General features: G+C 37.5%; 2 protein-coding genes across 3 annotated transcripts in view; both read left to right on the top strand.

The window, feature by feature from the left end:
- The window catches only part of HACD4 (3-hydroxyacyl-CoA dehydratase 4), an 807,943-nt gene that overhangs the window by 441,054 nt on the left and 345,224 nt on the right, over positions 1-21,665 (top strand). The window lies entirely within an intron of this gene.
- Positions 89-21,665, top strand: part of MLLT3 (MLLT3 super elongation complex subunit) — a 259,893-nt gene continuing 238,316 nt past the window's right edge. Inside the window, exons 1-2 of one of the 2 annotated variants that reach the window (XM_060155131.1) lie at positions 89-256; positions 1,649-1,829. In XM_060155131.1, coding sequence (XP_060011114.1) covers positions 245-256; positions 1,649-1,829 — 193 coding nt within the window. In that variant the 5' untranslated portion in view covers positions 89-244. Of the gene's footprint in view, positions 257-703; positions 722-1,648; positions 1,830-21,665 lie in introns of those variants that run through there. The other variant, XM_060155132.1, reaches the window with a different exon arrangement.

Here is a 21,665-nt window from a genome sequence, read left to right as displayed (position 1 = left end):
ATCTCATCCTCTGGCCCTGGAGCTGCTGCTGCTGCTGCTGCTTTTGCTTTTGGGGCTGAGTTTAATAAGCGAGCGAGCGAGCGAGCAAGCGAACGCGGGGGGAAAAAGGCAGAGAATGTCCGCCATCTACCCTCCGCTCCTGGGCGCGCTCTCATTCATAGCAGCCTCTTCATGAATTACAGCTGAGGGGGGCGGGGGAGGGGGGTACCACACAACACCCCAGCAAACCTCCGGGCCCCCAGGCATGGCTAGCTCGGTAAGTACATACAAAAATAATAATAAAAGACCCCCACCCCCCGCCTTTCCTCCCTCGCCCTGCGCCGCCGCCGCCGCAGCCCAGACAGCGCCAGCGCTCCGCGGTTCCAATTAGAGAAAGGTTGGTACGGCTTGCAGGGAGCTGCTGCCTCTCCCTCAGCCTCCGCTCCCCTCCCTCCCTCCCCCCCCCGGCGCGCGCACACACACACACACACACACACACACACACACACACACACTCACACACTAACACACACTCGCCCCTCCACCCCCCGCGCCTCCCTCCTCGCCTCTCTTTGCAATCGCAAGAAGCGCACTCTCGCTCACACGCGCGCACTCACACACACACTCACACACGGTGGAAGGAGGCGAATAATAACTCAGCCATATTTCAGCTGCCGCCGCCGCCGGGAGCCGCGGGCACAGTCCGGGGACGCGGCGAGCAGCCTCGCCGGCCGCTACGATGGTGCGTTCTCCGCGGCGCGCGAGTGTGAGCTGGAGTGTGCGGGCTGACAGCGGCGGGGCCGCACGCAACTTTGCCCCCGCGCCGGGCTGTGCGCAGTCGGGGCTCGGCGGCTGTCCGTCCGCCGCCCTGCCTTTCCGAATTTCATTTTTTGGGGGAGGTGGGAGGTACTTTGGGGCCACTTTGGCTCTTGGAAGTGTGTTGCGGGGGCTCTCTTAGGCTGGCCTCGCCGATCGCGTGGGGCTTTTCGCTGGGGGGGGGTGCGGGGTGCCTTAAGTTATGGACGCCTCGGCGTGTTTTCCTGCGGGCGTGTGTGTGTGCGTGCGTGTGTGTGTGTGACGACGTCTCACTTTTGTTGTGCACGAACCCCGTGGTAAGAGCACGGGAGTTTGTGCCCATCGGCGGAGGCTGCCTGTAGTTTCCATTCCGCCTGGCACAGCGCTCCACACGCACGCACACACACACGTACACAAAGACTTCCTCGGCGTGTGCCTGTCGCCGCGGCACTTTCGGGGTGGGGGCTCGCCAGAACCCCCCTCGGGAGTCCCAGTTACCTCCCCTCCCACGCCGGGCAACCGCCCGGGCATCGCCTCCTAATTGTCTCTAATTTGTTTCCGATGCATTCGTTGTCGTGCTTGTAGTGGGTGAGCGTGCTCGCCCCTCTTTACCCCCCAACAACCAGACCCCTCTTCCCGATCGGGGGTAACATTCCGTTACAATCCCGGCGGGTGTGGATGCGGGCCCGGGGGCGTGTATTTGGGGGTGTGGGGTGTGCGCGCCCACGCGCGTGAAACGTGGATGCAGAGGGCACCGCCGTTTCCTTTTATGTGCGTTTCAAGAAGGAGGAAAAAAAATGTCAGGCGCAATGTTCAGTGTCGAACGGTCGCCTTCCTGTTGTTCACGGCTGTCTCTCCTCCCCCCTGCCCGCAGTGTGCCGTGCAGGTGAAGCTGGAGCTGGGGCACCGCGCCCAGGTGAGGAAAAAACCCACCGTGGAAGGCTTCACCCACGACTGGATGGTGTTCGTGCGCGGGCCGGAGCACAGTAACATACAGCACTTTGTGGAGAAAGTCGTCTTCCACTTGCACGAAAGCTTTCCTAGGCCAAAAAGAGGTAGGGCTCGAATACAAAAGGAGCTTGATAAAAAATGTCTTTGCTGGAGGAGGAAACAATCGCTTGGCCCGGGCGGTCCCCCTGCCCCTCTCCCCGCCCCCCGCGTCGCGCTCGCTGGCGTAGCTCGGGACCGGGGTGCGCGGCGCCGCGCTGGCCAGGTCCCCGCTCCCGCCCGCGCGCGCGCCACTTCGGCTCCGTGAAAGTCACCGCAGAGAAAGGACTGTCAGGTGTCGAGTGTTTATTCATCCCAAGCCAGCCCTCACCGGTCCTCTGGGGTTAGCCGCGGGTTCTGCGGGGAAGGTGCAATTAGTTGTTGGGTTTGGAGGCGTGGGGAGCGGGGCTGGAGGGAATAAACAGCTTGCGCCTTTTTTTTTTAAACCTGGAGAAATTGAGATTTACCTGTGTTTTAGCAGAGGATGCATGGGATGTACTTATTGTTCCCTCTTGAGAAGTCGCCTGTCTTTAGGGTCTTCTCTGCCTTCTTCCCTGTGTATGAGGCTTTAGGTACCAGTTGTCATAGACTTTTCTTTTTGTGGGTTAGCCACCCCGACCTCCCACTGTCAGGATTTTATGTTCGGTTTGGGGGGGGCACTTACTGGTCCCTGGCTCCCCGATGGCACTTGGTTGCTCATTCGATTTTGAGCAGCGTTCAGAAGTGTCTGCCCCATGTGATCTGCAGGGAAGAGTCCCTGCAAAGGTCGAAGCTAAGTTTCAGAGCAACGGTGTTGTCTTGCCTTCTGCTTCATTCCTTCCTCACCTTGGTTTTTAGCCTTGGTGTCTGGTTTGCATAATTCTGCTCAGCCTCTGCGGTCCCAAACATTTTCCATAAAGGACAGTTTTGAAAAAAGAGGAACAGAGTGTTATTTTACAAGAAATTTAAAGAGGGTTTGAGAAATCTCCATTTCTGTTCCCTTCAGCCTCTGGAAAGCTACTGTCTGGTTGTTTTAGTTGGATTAGTGCAGGTAACAGTACAAATACAATAAGGTGCTTTGTTTGTGAGCAGGTTTATTTATCTAAGTCGACACAATGGTTAGTAGTTATCTTCCATTTGATCCGTAATCTTTATTGGCATCTAGAACTCCTGCAGTTTCTTAGCTTAACATTGTAATAAATCCATCTGCTTAGAGCTACGTGGAAATTATTGAACATTCAGGGGCTTGAATAAAGAAAGGAGAAATGCTCTGTGCCTTAGAGGTGGCAGAGGTTTATGTTAATGCTTATTTTTGTTTCCAGAGGTCTTGTAATGGGACTTAGGATTGTATGTTTTGCCTATAGTGGTTTGTTTTATAGCTGCTCTTGAAAACTCACAGTTGAATTTGATGTGCTTTGCTGGATGGTTAATAAATGAATCCACCATCTAATAGAGGGGTAGGGGTATATGCATGGTCTATCGGAAATAACATTTAGATTTTGTTAGCATTTTATATCAGAATATAGCCAGAGATATTATACTTAAATTTTCCTCCGAACTGTAATGAAGATGAGTATTGTCAAGTTTCTGTCATTATGTGAGGTTGGGTCCGATGCTTTTTGGAATCTCGCTTTCCCTTTTCCATGTGTCCATAGAGCCACAGCAGAGGAGTTTAAACAAAAGAAACCACCTTCTAAGATCCTTTGTACACACTGTTACAACTACTTGCTGTTGTACATTTCAAGGTGAAATACCCTTAACAACAACAACAACAAAAGCAATATTTATTATGTTAGGAAAAACTAAGCCAGCTGGCCGAAGATGTAGCTTTTAAGATAACTTTGTTTAGGCACCTTAACAATCAACAAATTGGCATTATGAAATTAAAGATGATCAACCTCTCCATATTTCACCACTGTTTCTCTGCTTCAGTGGGTGTGTGTGGTGACGTTTCCTTTTATTTCCCATACTTAATGATTTTCTGTCCAGCCTGAGGGTACCTGAGAGTGCTGTCTGTACAGTCCACACCTGGGAGTTTTGTTGCTAGGTGTGGTAAGTGGCTTGATAACACTGATGTCTTCTCAGACGCCTCTAGTGAGAGATGTCTGCTTGTTGGTTGGGCTCTTCAATTTTTATTCTCAACTGTGGAGTTTCTTTATGTAGCCTATAAGCCATTGTTTCAAAATGTTTATTTTTGGATTTTTATTTGTATGTGTGCTTCCCATGATGTGACAAGTCCTGGGAAAAATGCCAGCTTACATAGCCCAGGAGAGACCTTGTCATACTGTAATTACACATGATTCAGATTGCAAGAGAAGGTTTCTCTGTTCATTGGGAATAGTTAGTTGTAAATTAAGGTAACACCAAACATTCCACCTAATCCTGGGACTTATTTTTTGGCTTATAAGGTCTTTCGAAATGATAAGAATAAATACAGAATAAGAATGCCAGGCATTTCTAAGTCTGCTTCCATACTTTTTTAAGGTGTTATATTTTTGATATTATGGACTATAAACAGGAGGATTGCAAATGGGAGAAACTGCAAAAATGGTTTTGTGAAAAATCTGAGTTACAAGAAATGCACATACTGTAAACTCTAAATGGCTATTAATAATGACAATTTAAATCACTTTCAATATATACGGTAGTTGATAAACAGAAGTGGGCTTAGATCTGAGGATGAACTGCTCAAGCCACAAAAATGGATGAGTTCTTAGTTTCATAAATCTTTGGTTTGGAAAAGCGAATTGATTTTCAGGTTGATTTCCTTTATTTCACGGTAATATTATGAGAACTTGTAGAGGAGGAAATTACAGTAAGTTCAACTTGTTGCCCAGTGAGAATTATGTATACAATTTCAGAATTGAGCTAATTGGACTTGAATTAATAAGGTTTTATTCTGTCCTAAAGACAGTTTCAATTTAAAACTACTAGCACAAAGTTCTAAAAGAAGATTTTGATGAAATAGTGAAGACTGGAATAGCCATTAGCCATTACAGAATCGGCAGGTCAAACTATAATGCATTTTAAAACTATCTACTTGCAAAAAAAGACTATATTTTATTTATTAGTATCAAAGATTTATAATAGTCTGATATGACTGAAATGCAGTCATATTCAAAACATTTCATTTAAAATATTAATGTTTTCATTTTCAGCATGATGTGAATTTGAGTGAACTTTCTTTCCAATTATTGCCATCCTTACTATTGCAGTCTGTTCCATTGACATTTATTATATGAAATCTGTTGCTTTTTATTTTCTGTAAGCTAATTTGGCTACTGGTATGATTTGATAGCTTTTTATTTGTAGCCTTAGTCCTTTGAGTGGGCAGATAAAGCATGATAAATTTACACTTATAACTTTCCTTTGATTTAAGTGTTTGAGCCCAACTTTACTGTGTAGTTCTGATTTGTGTTAAATAGTTTTCCGAAATAATTTGAATAACTTTTTATCAGGGTATCTAAAATTTGAGGGGTTACTAGTTGAAAATACGATGTGCACCTGAAGTATTTTCTCTCCTGAGGTATTTAAAAGGTTTATGGAAAAAACAAAGATGGGTGACTACTGACACATTCAGTGAGTCTTCTGAGATTTATGTAGAGTTCTGTATGGAATTAAGATGACCAGTGAGAACAGTTTTACAACTTGACATTTTGAAGCAACATAAAGTATAATTCACCAATTAAAAAGCTGAATTGCTGGAGAAAATCTCATGTGCGGTTAGTGAGAATGTAAACTGGGCACGGACATTTTGGAGGGCATTTGGCAAAATCTATTAAGATTTTAAATGTTTATACACATCAGCCCAGCAATTTTACTTATAGGTATTTTCCAACAGATATGGGGTCACAAATCCACAAAGTTACAGCATATTTTTTGTGACTCTATTTTGATAGCAAACATTTGGAAGCAAGCCATAGAAGGGACCTCAACTGGGTACAGTTTAGATTATGGTAATCTACTAAAAAAGAGGGTAAATCTATTTGTAGATAAAGAAAGATCTTCAAGAGATGGTAGGTGAAATAAGGCAAGTAGCTAAATCACTGTGATCCCATTTAAAAAATGTGTTTATACAGATAAAAAGTATGTGTGTGTATGTGTGTAAATAAATAAATTCTGCATGAATGGGCACCAAACTTTTACTAATAGTTTTCTTTAGTGGATGCTATGGTACTGGTGGTGATGAGGAGTTTTTTTTTTTGTAGTGTTTGATTTTTTAAAATAAATGTTAATTCTTTACATTTAAAGCATTCCAATGAGCACTTATTACTTTTTAAGATGAAAAAACAAGAGTAAAGTCCCAATATACACTACGCCTTTCAGAGAGGGATTACCATGTAGCTCTCTAAAAGTGACCTTGAACTGTCTTGGGTAGATATCATTGCCCAGTGATAATTAGGGTTAGGAATTTCTATGCAAATTGTATCTATTAATATTGACTGTATTCAAACTTAACCAGAAATAGTTTGAACAAATTACTTATTAATTTGTTTAAAGATAACAACCATCAACCTATTAGGTTAGCACATAAATACTATTTTAATGAAAAATTATTTTCTAAAACATAAAGAAGAGTGAGAAGAGTGGCATCATTTATTTTTGTGTGTGTGTGCAAATCTCTAACATTTTGCTTAATAGAAGACAACTGGGTCTGCTTATGTCTTTTATATTCAGTCTGTTGTGTTATCACACATCATGTAGCCTCTGGAAAACTCCACTGTACACTCAGGAGAGAATGAGAGTAAAAATGGCAAATAGTGTCTTAGAGTTGTTATGAAAATAGCTTTAATTTTGCCAGTTCCTGGAAAAGATTTTGGGCATCCTGGGGTCCCCAGACTTGTTCACGGAGAACCTCTAATATAAAATGTTCAACTTACAACTTGGCACAGATAAACTGCCCTGTTATGTGGAAGCTAATTTTCTTTGTAACCATTATTATTGTTGCTAATAAAAATACTTGGGCTTCCTTGGTGGCGCAGTGGTTGAGAGTCCGCCTGCCGATGCAGGCAGGGGACACGGGTTCGTGCCCCTGTCCGGGAAGATCCCACATGCTGTGGAGCGGCTGGGCCCGTGAGCCATGGCCGCTGAGCCTGCGCGTCCGGAGCCTGTGCTCCGCAACGGGAGAGGCCACACAGTGAGAGGCCCGTGTACCGCAAAAAAAAAAAAAAAAACTCATTTCCTGAAAGAGAAAAGATAAATCTTCCAAGGTATTTGCATGGTTAAATTCCAGTGTAACAATTATCTAGTGATTTTTTTTTTTCCTAAAAGGAAAATCCAAAGTTGGTTTTACTGGCTATATTTTACAGTTAACATTACTGTCCGTTTTATGGTGCAGAAGCCTTTTACATCTATTATTTTAGGTAACCCTCTGTAGAAGTACCTCTGGGAGGTAGATAGGGCAGGGGGATCCATTGGTTTCATAATTTTTCTTTAAAGATTTTTTGTTCCTTTGTTCTTTGACATTTCCTTCTAATGGTCTTCTATGGATCAACCTTAGCCCTTTAGCTCTTTTCCCGGTCATCTATTACAGATGATCCCCACTACTTAACACAGATTTTACAGTTCTAAGATGTGGAGCTTTTTTTGTTTTTTATCTCTTAGTGACTTAAGTCTTCAAAAGAGAACTTGGAAAGTTTAGATATTTGGCAATGGGGGGGAATTTTTAAACACAATTATAGCAATTATGTAATTAAGCAAGGACTTGATATATTACTGAACTTACTGGACTTTAATCTTTATTGTCCAGACTTTAGGATATTTTTGATCTCTAAAACAATGTTTCACACTGTCCTAATGGAAATACTATAGAATTCTGTGGGTTTTTTCCCCTTGGTTTTTATACTTTCTTTTTGTTTTTATGTTTTTACTACTCAGTGAAGCAGCTAACATGTAGAAGGAGAGGTTCTCTTGTCTCAGTGATACAAATTAATATTCTTTTAAAACATTTTATTTTGTGTGTGTGTGGCCAGAGTGTCTTTACTTCTTTCTTTTCCTCATAATGTATATTTTAATGCTTTAATCTTCTATTCTCTTGTATTTTGTGGTTCTCCTTATTTTGTTTGTAGTGCTGTATTCACTTTTGGGAATATGATTTGTCTGAAAAGAGTTTTTGCATAAATAATTTCCCACTGATGATATTACAGGTACTTGACAAGTTTTTGTTATGTTATAGATCATAGAAATTGAGAAATTACATTGCACAGTTGTACAATTCAGCTTTTATGAAGAATGCAAACATTAATTTTTTTACATGCAAATGAAAATTGTATTTTCTAATTTATACATATGTGTTCACTGTAGAAAAACCAAACCATAGAAATATAAAGAAAGAGTTACCTGAAAATTCTTCATAGATAACCATAATTAATATTTTGGTAGGCATCTTTTTATATTTATGTATACACACAAATATAAATTAACTTTAAATTAACATTAATTCATTCAACAAGTGTTTTTTGGAGCTCCTATTATGTGTCTAGAATACTTCTAGGAGTTGGGGATGAAACACAGATGAGCATTCCTACCCTCATGTTATGTGGTAGGATATCTTTTTAAAGCTGAATTTGATGGTATCACATTAAATATAGATTTCTTTATTTGAACATTTATATTGTTCTTAGTTTTAATTTGTTATGAATAATGCTATGATGAACATCCTAGATATTCATTTTAATGGTTTTTCCAATAATTTCCTTATGTATATAGATTTTACATTTTGATATTCATTACCAAACTTCCCTTCAAAAAGATTGTACCAGTTTATACTTCCCTAGGAGTTGGGAGACTGCCCATTTCCCCACGTGGTTGCCAATACTGGGGATTAAAAGATTTTTTTTTTATCTTTGCCAATCTGCTGCATGAAATGATACCTCATTTTTATTTGCATTTATTTGATTAGTAATGCCACATATCTTTATGTGTTTATATATTTACTATTGCTGTTTGTAATATGCTTGTTTTGTGCCCTTTTCGTATTTGTGGAAAAAAAGGGGGGGGGCGTATAGGAAAATACAAAGGGAAGAATGATAGAGCAAACATTCAGATCCCCACTGCCAAGAATGAACAGATGTTTGCATTTTATCATGTTTGATTCCTTGTTGATTTTTAGGGAATCAAGTATTATAGATGTGGCTCGAGTGTTTAAATATTTCCCAACCTTTTCTTCCAACTCTTCAGCCTTTTCCCCATCTATTTATGTACATTTGCACATTTATATTGCTACAGGTAGTAGTATATTGTGTCTTAAAATCTTCATGAAAAGTATCATACCGGGTGAATCTTTTTTTTCAACTGAGATATAACTCATATACCATAAAATTCACCCCTTTAAAGTGTAAAATTCAGTGTTTTTTCAATATATTCATAAGATTGTGCAACAATTACTATTTAATTCCAGAACATTTCCTTGAGTAAATAATTTTGCATCTTGCTTTTCCCCCGTACTCAGTATGTTTTTGAACGTTTTGCCATTTCATCTTTAGAGAGCCAACTCATTCCCTTTAATTTTTTCTGCTTAGTATTTTGTTGTAGGAGTATGTTCTATGCTTACTTTTCTGTTCTTCTGTTAAGGACTATATAGGTCATTTTCTGTTCTGTGCAGTGAATATCTTTGTACTTGGTACCTTGTACGAATGAAAAAGATTTTGGATATAGGCCTAGAATACCAGTTGTGTGTGTGTTTCCATTTGCATTAGACATTGTCAGATTGCTCCACAAAGTAGTTGTGACAGTTCATACTCTGTCAGGGAATGAGTATCATTTTCTCTACATCTTTGCCAATGTAGGATATTTTAAGATTTGTTATTTTTGATATTAGTTGAAATACGGTGTCTTTTTGTTTTTATTGGCATTTCTGTGCTTCCTAACGGGGTTAAACATTTTCTATATGTTTACTGACCATTTAGATTTCCTCTGTATTGACTTCTTTTTATATCCTTTGTCTTAAAAAAAAAAAAAGATTGGGATGTTTGTCTTTTTCTTATCTGTGGGATGTTAATCCTTTGTTATTTGTGTGGAAAACATCTTGTCCCATTTTTGTTTCTGTTTCTTGTAGCCTAATGTATGGTATCTTTTTGTCATACATAAGTTTTTAATTTTGTCAAATTGATCTGTTTTATTTTGTTTTCCTGTCTGGTTTTGGGGTTTTGTTGAAGAATATAATTTGTGGGCATGGTAATGTGCTTAACCAATAGGCTTCATATGTGTAGGATACAGTGAAAGGACTGGGGGAGATGTAAATAACAGAAAGAGGAGGTCCCTGCCTTCAGTGTGCTTGTGTCTTTCACAGCTGGAAAGGACACTTGAGATTCTTCATCTTTGTTTACCCTCTCATTTTACTTTTAATCGGAAGCCTAGAAATGTGAAGTGATCTTGCATGTAGACACAATGGTCACAAGTATGCTGGTGCAAAGATAACTAGTAATAAATGGTGGTAAATGTTTACTTTTGAAACACTGAGTAATTATTCACTTATATTAGCAGACACATGTTCAGCCATAACCGCTTTTGTAGACATGATCTAGGACTTAATTAAGTGGTGGTAACCATGGTAGGTACTGTTTAAAAGGAAGAGGTTCTCTAGCTGCTTTCAGGCAAAATCAAATTCATTTTATGGATTAATTGAAGGTTTTCCTTTGAGATTAAATCATTAGGAAAAATTGTGATGGAATGGTAGGTATTCCCTGATATGTTGTACCCCCTCCATCATAAGACTGCAGTTCCTTGAAGGATGCAGAACATTGTGTTAAGAAATAATGTTGCATGACCTAATCCTTTTAACTTAAGTGTGTTACGTTTGTAATGACTGAGGCCTGAAGAAGGCCTCAATTCCGTTTATCATGGAATTTCTAAAAAGATAAGGCTAGCATCTGGGTGTGATTTAGTTGGTATGTAGTAGTTAACGATTAACTTTTTGGATAAAATCAAGGCACCATCATTTTTTTATGAAAGAAAATTATGACTTGTCTTGAACTTAATTCTGAGGGCCATTTATTTAAAATAATGTTCATAAGTGATTATAAAGATGATCAGTTGAATTTAATTAGTTACTACCCAAGTTAGAAGATTGATATTCTCAGAGCCAAATAAATTTTAATATATTTAATTTTGCCAAACATGAATTTTTTTCGTTGTTCCTTTCCAGCAGAAATCATTAGTTGGTTATTTTCCCATCAATACCAGGCCAAATGTTATGTGCATGTATTGATTTTTAAAAGCAAAATATACATTAACAATTTCCTAAAATATTAATATAATAACAGTGGCCTAGACAGTAGAGAGATTTACTTTCTTCTTAATGTTTCTGGATGTAAATTTAGTCAGCATGATGCCTTTAATTTTTACAGATAGGTTTTATGCTCTCCTTCCCCTTTCCTCTCAGGGTGGTGTTGGGGAAGATTAACGTCAGATTATTCCAGGTGTCTATTTATTTTGGTAAGCATTTATAACATTTTGAGTGTTTAAAAACAAGGTTCATTGTAGACTTCATGTCATCCATACCTTTTACCCGAAATACTCCATTCATACGAGTTGCTGCATAATGAAAGCTTTCTTTGTGTTGAAGAAATATTCTTCTATTTTACAAAATGTTTTTTTTCGTTTGAGTTCTCTCCTTGTTCCTATAATATAAGCAGCTGTTTTGTACTGACTGTTATTGAAAAACAGAGAGTCAGGCTATTGGGATTTGGTTGCTTTTAGTGGGATAGGTTATGCAAAATGTTGACATAGCTCCAGATTGTCTTATCATGGTTGTTTTATGACTTTTCCTACCTGTGCCCACAAGTAGCACAGAGCAGTGGGCAGCTACTTTCCTCATCATATGGAGCACCAGGCACGCATTACATGTTTCAGCCAGTCCAGCGCTCACCTCTCCTTGTGTACATATCTATTGTTCCTGCTGTGTTGCATTAGAGTTACACATCCAAGGAGATGGGACGTATAGCATCACTGTGGATAGTACTCATACCTTTCATCAATGTAGTCTATAGACAGTAGACCTTTTGGGCAAAAGTATAACATCAAAGAGGATATCACAAGTCAGAAAGAGTTTGAGAATCCTGATTTAAGCATCCCCTTTTCTAAGTGATAAATTATTACTCTGTCTTCTGAAACTTATTTCTTCTGTACCTCTAATAACTGGCTTTGTATAAACAGAACCACCACTTGAATTCAGCAGGAAACATTGTGTCCGCTGAGAATCACATTTTCTAGAATGGGTTTTAGCTTATTAGTTATAGGCAAAAATGAATTTTTCTCCTCTTCTATCTTTCCTCCCTTATTCTTTCTTACCTACTCCAACTGCTTGTTTAAAAGCTGGACACAAATTTGAGCAACTTGGACAGGTCGATCATTTTTTTTACTACTTAATCCATGAAATACAACTAGCCTTTTACCTTTAAAAATAGGAGTCAGATTTATTCCAGTAACTGGTACGAGCAGTATTTAGCAGTGTAGCAGGAAAGGCTCTGGCCTGGGAGGCAAAAGGGATGTGTTTGGACTGAGTAAGCTCTGTGTTTGGGCTTTTCCAGCTCTGAAATATTATTTTTCCTTAGTTTTTAAAAAAGGATAAATTCTGAGTGTGTCATTGATCTAGTGTTTTTATAATGATGAAATAACTACCACTTATTACATATCAACTGTATATTGGTTATCATGTTAGGCAATAGGCATGTGCTCATGTGTTTGCTCACTTTTCATAAATAGTAATTTGGACAAGGATTTTTTGAAAAAAAACAAAATGTTGATATGAACTTCAGTATAGTGGAATTTTACCATTTAAATGGTGTGTGAACAGTGGAATGGGTAAAAGACATGTTGAATATCAGAGAAATAGAAGATAACATGGGTAATTCACCAAGTAGGTTAAGTTTTGGTTATGAAAAGTTACTTTCTGACTATATTGGTGCCATTTATATCAACTATCAACTACTTTTTGTAGGTTGGAGCAGTCCAAGAACTCATGAGACTCTGTGTTTATTTGAAACTTCTTCTTCAAATGTGGCTCTTGACCAGGTCATTAGATCACTGTGTTTTTTTCTTGAAAGTTGACTGACTTTTTTTTTTTAATTTCATATAACATAGGCCAGACCTTGAAATTTTGTCACTTGTTTTGCTTTTTTGAAGTATCATGTTTCACATAACTATTAGTGTTTCTGTTATCAATAGAATAATAACTGGGGACTTGGGCTTAAATTATCATGTGAACAGGTTAGAAGAAAGTATGTCAAATCTTTGATCACTCAACATACTTGCAGGGTTTTCTGTTTAATAATTCAGATGCTTAATTGAAGTTGCCTTGAAAAGCAAGTACACTTTCAGTCTTTACTTGCAGCATGCTGCATAACTTTTAGGTTAAAGAAAAATAATTCTTGTTATCATTACAACTTGTTAAAGGGAATTGTCAAGTGACTGACTAGAGCCAAGGATTTAACTTATACAAAAATACTCAAATGCAAACATTTTAAAGAGAGCAGCAAATAAATGAGAATATACTTATGTTGTAAAGGCTGCACAGTAGTTCGTAGTTAATGCTACTTAATATCTTTCTGTGGAGTCTTTTTTTTGTGATTTATCATGATCATTGATTTTAGTAGGATTTAGTCCATTTTCTTTATACCAGAATGTTCAGAGTTGTTCATCTTTACCCACATTTGGAGAATTGTATGACAGATAAAAATACATCAGTGAAAAGATGGGAAGAAAATACTTCACACAGTGTTACAGAAGTTATCTCTGGGAGGTGGGATGTCAGGAAATTCTTGTCATCAGTAAAATTTGTTGGATTTTTCAAGCTTCCTTGAATGCTACATATTACTTATGTGAAAGTTAAACTAGATACTTAAATGTACATAAGGATGTGTTTATAATAAACTTTTTAGTTTTTTAAAAACGTAATCTCATTTGGAACATAAACAGGAATGTCTTCCCCAAGGAACATTTTCACATTTTGTTATTTGAAATTTAACCACCATGTCATTCTTAGTGTTATCTTTTAATATTACTATGAATATATGCATAAATATTTCATAGGTTTATTGTAAACTTTAAAGAGAAGGATGTAAATCATGTTACCTTTCTTGACAATTAATGTTGTGTTAAGGTGTAAAATTAATCAGATTAACCTGACTTGTACGTACATGACACACAAAAATTTTTCTTTGTAACAGAAGGACAACTGTGTTTAATATTTCAGTACAGCATACATTTTTGGAGTACTTAGGAATGTTTTGAGAAGTTTTGACCTTTCTTACCTGTGGAGTTTTGATAAGTATACCTTTGTTGATTAATATGTTTATCTTGATGTGTAGTGGTAGAAAAATTTCCAGAGCCTACATCTGACTTTAAAAATTGTCTACAAATGAAAGGACTCTCATTATGTTTAGATATATGGTGATAGTGTTAGGAATAAATGGGGTCTATAGTTGGAAATAAAGATCCACTTCTAGCTTGTGAGTCTTTGTATATAATTTGGAAGTTAAACATTAAATTTTGAGAAATAAAAAGTTAAAAAATAACTACCAAAACCAAGGCAAAAATAATGTTTGGGGCAGGGAAATAAGTAGTCCTTTTTGGATGGAGAATTGATGCATAATTGCATAAACACAAATAATATTTAGCATTAAAGTGGTTTCAGTACTGTTTTATATATAGGCTACAAAAATAACTGGAAGTTAAAACATGAAATTACATTTTAATTTTCATTTTTTATATACAATGCAGATAGATTGATATGAATATTTCTTACACACCATTAACAGAAATAATTTCTGCAAAACGAGGGAGTTAATTTTAGTTGTCTTAAAAGGTCTCTTTGCAATCTAAAGTTTATCTGATGAAGTACATTATATTATGATTAATGGGAAAACATCTGTCTTTATTTTAACATTAAGAAATAAGCATTACAAGTGTACTATGCTCAGATGCATAGCAAAACTATATGTCAAATAAAAACAAATCTGTTTTCCCTTTAGCATTAGATGCTTTTACAAAATTCATAAGTTACAGTTAGCCAGATTAATTCTGCCTCAGAATATAAAATATAAAAATTGATGTTTGTAATCTGAGCATTTCTTTATTTGCTACTTGAATAAGGTTGCCACTTTAGTTCTGTTGGGTAGCATTTGGAATAACATATTTCATGGGCTTTAATTTAGTTCTGCTGATAAATTTTTACTTAACTATTTCTATTCCTTTTGAGAATGCTAAATGGAATTCATAGTCGCCTGGATTCCTTTCTTCAGGATTAAGGTGTGTATGAGAATGAGGAAAATATACTCTTTGGCACCTTGATTACAACTCACCATATTTGCTTGCTATTGTTCTTATTAAATTAACTTATGTAGATGTCTTAACTGCAGATATAGAAAATAAAGTAATTGTTTTAAAACCTGTTTTAAACGAATACTCAGGGGACCAAGCTGAAGACGTGAGAGTTTGAAAAATACGAAGACTTGGTTAGAATATTGCAGATTGTTAGAGCTTCCCAATTTGGCACTAAATTAAATAAATATGCTCATAGAATTTTATTATAGGACAGACAAAGCTGTGGTCGACTAAGATAATGTGTAACTGGCTCTTATTTGGAGCATATAGAGTGGGAGCATATTTTTCAGTGAAAGGGGAACTAAAGGACAAGGTGTTCTCTACTTGTAAAGACCTCAGAGTTTTCTTTATGTTATTGTAGAAAGACATTATTTTTGCTTTGGCGTGCTTAAAACTAAAGGGCAAATGATCCAAAAGAATAATCTTGAAATTCAATAGCAAGAAAACTACTTGACATTGTGGGCTGGAGGCCAGCAAACGTGTTGCTTTCATTGAATGCGTGGGAAATGGGGCAGGCCTGGAATTTAAAGAGACAGGGTGCAGTACCCTAGAAAAGAAAGCCCTCCTGTATGATTTGCTTACATGGAGGAAAAAAATAGACTTAAAGTTTTCTCTGAGGGATCTTTATTGGATCAACTATTGAAGGCATTGAAAGACACTGAGTGAATTTTTCCCGACTCCACCTCCCATCTCCCTAACCATCTTCTCTTGTCTGAAATTGGTGCCGAGTAAAACTGTTTACAGCAGAGGAGAAGCAGCTTTTCAAATAAAAGTACTTTCTAGCCTGTTCAAATGGAGGATAATGTAATTCTCTCTGAAACTGAGCACTTATTACTTTGTTTATGTAGCTGTTTAAAAAGGGGGTGCCTGGCATAAGGAAGGGGGGGTAACGTAGGAACCTCTGCTTCAGAAATTACTGTTTTTTCTGTGTCTGAGTTTTCCTCCCCATCCACTCATGAATCCCCCTTCTCCCCCTCCCCCCACCTCCCACAATCCCTCAATAAAATAGTATTTAAAAGACTTGAATCACCAGTCCTATGTAGCAGCTTCTTGCTGGAGGCAGTAATGTTGTACTGTTTTCAATGGGTGGTCTGGAATCTCCATGGGAGATTTTTACAGGCAGTGGGCTCCAAGACCCACTAAGTGTGTTATATTGAACGTAACCCGTTAAGTTCCCGAGCCATCGAGAATATACAGAGATAGTTTTACATTATTGAAGTCCCATCGTTAATTACTTGCAAACCAATTTATTTGATTTTATTTGAAGAATTTATGGCTTAAATCCCTGAAAGTGATTCATATTAACCCAGTATTTGAGGTTTACTTTTTAAAACAAGTAAGACATTCATATATATGTCAATTCAGGAGTACTCATTTGTGTGTATATTTTATTTTTATTTTTTTTTAAAAGGTGATATCAATTTAAAAAACTTATTTAATTTATTTTTGGCTGCATTGGGTCTTTGTTGCTGCGTGCGGGCTTTCTCTAGTTGCAGAGAGTGAGGGCTACTCTTTGCTGCGGTGTACGGGCTTCTCATTGCGGTGGCTTCTCTTGTCATGGAGCACAGGCTCTAGGTGCACGGGCTTCAGTAGTTGTGGCACGCGGGCTCAGTAGTTGTGGCTCGCGGGCTGTGGAGCGCAGGTTCAGTAGTTGTGGCGCACGGGCTTAGTTGCTCTGCGGCATGTGGGATCTTCCCGGACCAGGGCTCGAACCCGTGTCCCCTGCATTGGCAGGTGGATTCTTAACCAGTGTGCCGCCCAGGAAGCCCTGTGTGTATATTTTAGTTAATGGGTGTTTTTTGTTTGTTTTAATTCTCCTCCTTTAGGGAACCTACACCTAGTAGTCATTTCCAAATGTTAAGTAATTGAAGCCATATTTCTCCTAATTGAGATAGTGTAAAATGATAGGATCTGTTATAATCAGAAAGTATATCAGGTATTTTTATAATCATTATCTCTTAGCTGTGGCATGTGGCATAAATGTATATTAACCTAAAATTTAACTAAAATTGTTTTGGGTCAAACCTTTGTAGAAGCACACAGGATTGGAATTATATATTAAATACTGGATTAAGATTGCTTTTTAGAAAAAAATTGTTTTTTATGCAAACTTAAATAAAACAATACATTTACTTATACACTGTAAATATTGAAATGGGGAATGCTGCAGTCATGCCTGTTCCTACATAATTTAGTTTAAAATTATTTTGGAGTTTCTCGTGAGACCCTGTGGTTATTAACCAGAGTGATAACATAACTTTGTTGGGTCACTGATTTGATTACTTTGTTTCCCTTATTCACATTCTTCACAAAATTAGTTTATGGAGAATGTTGAATTTCTATTTAAAATAAATATCTGTAAGTCCTGATTAGTTAGAAGTCTGAAATACCTGTTTTCCGTAGGCTAAATAGAGAAGAATTTAGGAGTAGGCATCTCGGATATATTGATAAATAAATGAATGATGATATATGATGAGAGAGCATTTTTGTTTGTTTTAAACAGTGTCAGTGGTTTTAGGTGGAAACTTGTAATCCTTAAGGAATTGAGTTTGTTTCTTTTATAAAAATTAATTTAAACTTGTTTTAGGTCATATAAAAATGGTATGAATTCTGCAGTCTTCACTGATAGAATCAAAGCTCTGTGGCTCAACAGTTTATAGCAATGACTAGATGGTTTGCCTTTTCTTTTTTAGTTCAGTACTGGTCCTTGAATAGCTAAAAAGTTTTCCAGTCGTTTTTACAAGTAGCTTTAAAGAAGTGATAGCCATCTGAAGTTTATCTTGTGTAGCCAGTATTTAAAAGTTATTAAGGTTGTCTACACACAAAAAAGGAACAGCTCTTATGGCTATACATGTGAATAAAAGTTAAAGGTTGGTAAAATTAGCTTGTCAAGTAAACTTGACTGAGGAATAATTTTGTTTTCATTATCCATTCCTCTGGCTGAAAATGAAATAGAAACGATCTGGTTACTAAAGACCAGCGCTGTATTGGATCACTTCCTTGAGCTTTTGCTATGATCGTTAAAGGCAGAGTTAGACAGCTGCTGTAGATTTTGCCTGTGGCCTCACAAAAGAAATTGTTTAACCCTGTTAGTTTCAGACACTATCATTTCTACTTTGCAGATACACTTACTATGTCAGATATAAGTGATATACTTGCTGTGTTAGATATGGATCTCTCTGATTATGATTTGAACTTCTGAATTATAGGAAGGCGGTGTAGCAGAAAATGAGTAATTTTAGCACTCTACTACAAAAACAGTTTCATGTCTTGGAATGTGACATATCTCAACATTTTTGCTTATATTCAGACAGATTTAAAAACTTCAACTTCTACTTTTCAAAGTTAGACTTTGCATTTGTATCTGAAGACCTCTAGGGAATTCTGCAAATTGTGAAAGTTGACTTTGACTTATACTCCATTATAATTGGATATTTAGATGTCCTTTTTGGGGCTTGAAGTTCAGAGGAAATACTAAGTCATTGACTTTAAAATCTCATTTTGGGTAAGTGTAAAATTAGAACAAGGCCATGTACTCCCGAAATTGATGTCATAATGTTAAAAATCCCAACGATGTTGGGTTCCTTTTGTATAATGCGTTTGCATTATTACTATAGGTTTAAAGGGCAGGGAAATACTTTATTGTTCAAGCTGAAGAGGGCAAGATTTTGAAACCTACTGCTATGTGATTAAATCAGTGTGTTTGCCCTGAGGCTTCAGCCATTCAATCTGAATTCATAGTCTAAAATTTTGGATTCCTTCTCTGTTTGAAAAATAATACTTCTTGAAAATTTTAGGACTGCCTTTTCCCACTCACATGAAAACTATTGAGGCAAATTATCAGGGTTAAGATTTTCATGCAATCAAGACTGCAGGTACACTTCAGAATTTTAAAGAGAAAGTTCACAGCCATTTTACATAAAATTTTACTGGGCTTTTCATTAATCTAAAATAACTGGTCTATAAGTACTTTATCAGTGAAAACTGCTCAGCATGTAAAACGAGGAGCAGAAGAGCACAAAGGCTTCCTGCAAATTAAGGGCACAATGAGTACTAACGGACTTTCCAGCCATCTCCAGCTGTGAGATTATTATAGTTTTTGCAAACCCTTTTCTCTCAAAACTAAATCAAGAATGGTAGAGTCCTGATAAAAAGAAGTGTAGAAAAGCCTAACTAATCCTTAGATGAGTTACTTCAAACGTGCCAAAATAGAATAAAATCAGTTAATAGCATGGATTAAAGGTTACTCTTAATGCATTTTTATCACTCACATTGAGAATTTTGTTGTATGTTGATGCATTTGGCCTGCGTTAAAAAAAAATCAGAGGGAAAAATATAATTAAATGTGAGAGATTACACAATCACGTTGTTATGAGGAAATTTAGTACCAATGTTAGGTGCCAGATTTGACCTACGAGATAAAAGCTGTGTACTTGAGATCAGAGATGTAAACAGGTGGCTCTAATTTTGAGTGGTAAGTTTTCCGGTTATAGTGAGAAGGCTCATCTGTGTACTACTAAGAGTTGATTTATTATGTAGATGTAAAAAAACAACATGGCTCTCTGTCTTTGGAGAAATATGTACAAGTGGTTCCCTGGATAAGAACGTGGAAGGGTGCTGAAATCAGATCTGGATTAATATTTGAAAAGTGCTTGATTCTTACAAGTGGTGAAGGGAAAGAGAAATAAGAGGCAGGTTTTGGGTGCAGAGGTAGTCTCTACTATTTATGCAACATATGAAATCATCTCCTTTCATATACACAGGGAGACTATCATCTATACTTTTAATTCAGAATCACATGTTTGCTAACTGCTTATTCTGTGAAATACTTTTCCCGCTTAACTGGCATATTATGATAGAGCTGCTAAAAATATTGGGTTAAGGAAAAACTGATTTGGCATGCTGCCATTGGTAGGAAGAATTTTTTAAAAAAGTAATGTCTTCTCTTTTTGGTGCAGATATATAGGTATAGGTGAGTGTGTGTGTATGTATGTGTGTTTGTATCAACCTTAATAAAATTTTATTATATGAACCTGAGTAGCGGGAGATTTTATAATCATGTCACATTTGCCACTCCTCTGAGATGCCCAATTGTAAGTTTCTCTAATGGAACTTAGCATTTATTCCCTTGTAATAGACGTGTGTACTGTTTTTGCTGTGGCTTAATAGGTAATAGGCTGACTGGTACTCTGAGCACATGTGTGTGCTATGTATATTGGATATTTGTATCTGCCATCCCACTTATAATTGTAGTGGTTTTTCATAAGCCATGTGATAATAAAGTCCTTTTAATTTATAGTCAAAACATACAATCTCCCATAAAGTTCCTCTACTTGATATTCTGACCAGATTTAACCTTATACAAAGAGCTTCCAGCTTGAATGCTTTTTGCGACATTGAATAAATACTGCGCTGTATAGTTATTTATGTGCTCAAAAGTTGAACTTTCATTCCATCCCAGTGTGTTCCCATGGGATATGTTATTCTAGTAAATCAGAAAATTTCTCTGAAAGCAAAGTAATTCTTAATTTTTGGAGGCTTGAAAGTGGGGAAATGCCCTATGCACGAGGGGGAAGAAATTCTAGTTGCTGCCGAATTGTTTTACTCCTGTAGTTATGTCTTTGTGTGTTTATAGGAGTGGGAACATTTTATCTTCTGTGTTTCTGTTGAGGTTGTTTTTCTGCAGTGCCCCAAGAAAAGTCCTGGAAGCTGGCTTTGAAGCCCTGTGGACAAGCTGGATATCAAAGAGCCAGAGGAATTCGGCAGTAATTGTTTTATGGCTGGCCAGAAATCAGACCTATTTGTATAGGTAGCACACAAAATAGCTGTGATTTGACAATTTGGTGCTATTTATACCTACCATAAAAAGAGAAAAGAAAAAGTTAAAGGGGTATTTTGGAAACAGGAACTAAGCTGTAAATGCAAATTGCTTCACCATTTTCTCAAAGGAACAAAAAAGGAAAGGGTTTAGGAAGTTTTTATTGAAGCTGCGTTATTGAGGAACTGTCTGCTTTTAGGATATTTAATATTGTACTCACACTGAAACTACACTTCTTTCTGTTGGCAGTTTTTTTTCCTATTTCCATCTGATTAAAATTATTTTTGTGGAGCAAGAGAAACTCTCTGGAGGAGGGACAGTGAAAATCTCAAAGTTTTCAGCTCTCTCTTAACAGACCTTTAATATTTCATCTTACTGTTGTTATTTAGTTTGGGATAAGAACCATTTGTTGTTGCTAGAGTGAATTTTTTTCTTTCCAAATAAAAGTTATGTTTTTGTCAAGCAGTCACAGGTTGTTTACCGGTGTAGTGGGTGGGGATTTGCCAGGTACATTTTCCTGGCTTTTAGGAAACATGCAGGAGAACTTTTTAATGACTATTCTCGATCTGTCAGCTTAGAGAAGTCTTTTTGAATGCAAAGTGCCTAAATTGCGACTCTCACCTAGAGTATATTCCAAGCTCAAGGTGGGCGGTGTATCATGATTTGTCTGTACTTCAGTGAGCAGCCCAAAGTGAAGTTTGTTTCCAGAATGTCATTCAGACCTTCTGAGGTTGTCAAATGCTTCATTGTTTTGCCTTGAAACCCCCAGTCCTGAGAGCAGTCT

This window comes from Lagenorhynchus albirostris, chromosome 7 (assembly GCF_949774975.1).
Source record: "Lagenorhynchus albirostris chromosome 7, mLagAlb1.1, whole genome shotgun sequence".
In the NCBI taxonomy this organism is placed as follows: Eukaryota; Metazoa; Chordata; class Mammalia; order Artiodactyla; family Delphinidae; genus Lagenorhynchus; species Lagenorhynchus albirostris.
The sequence above is the reverse complement of the archived record's forward strand: the minus strand, read 5'-3'. Positions and strand labels throughout refer to the sequence as shown.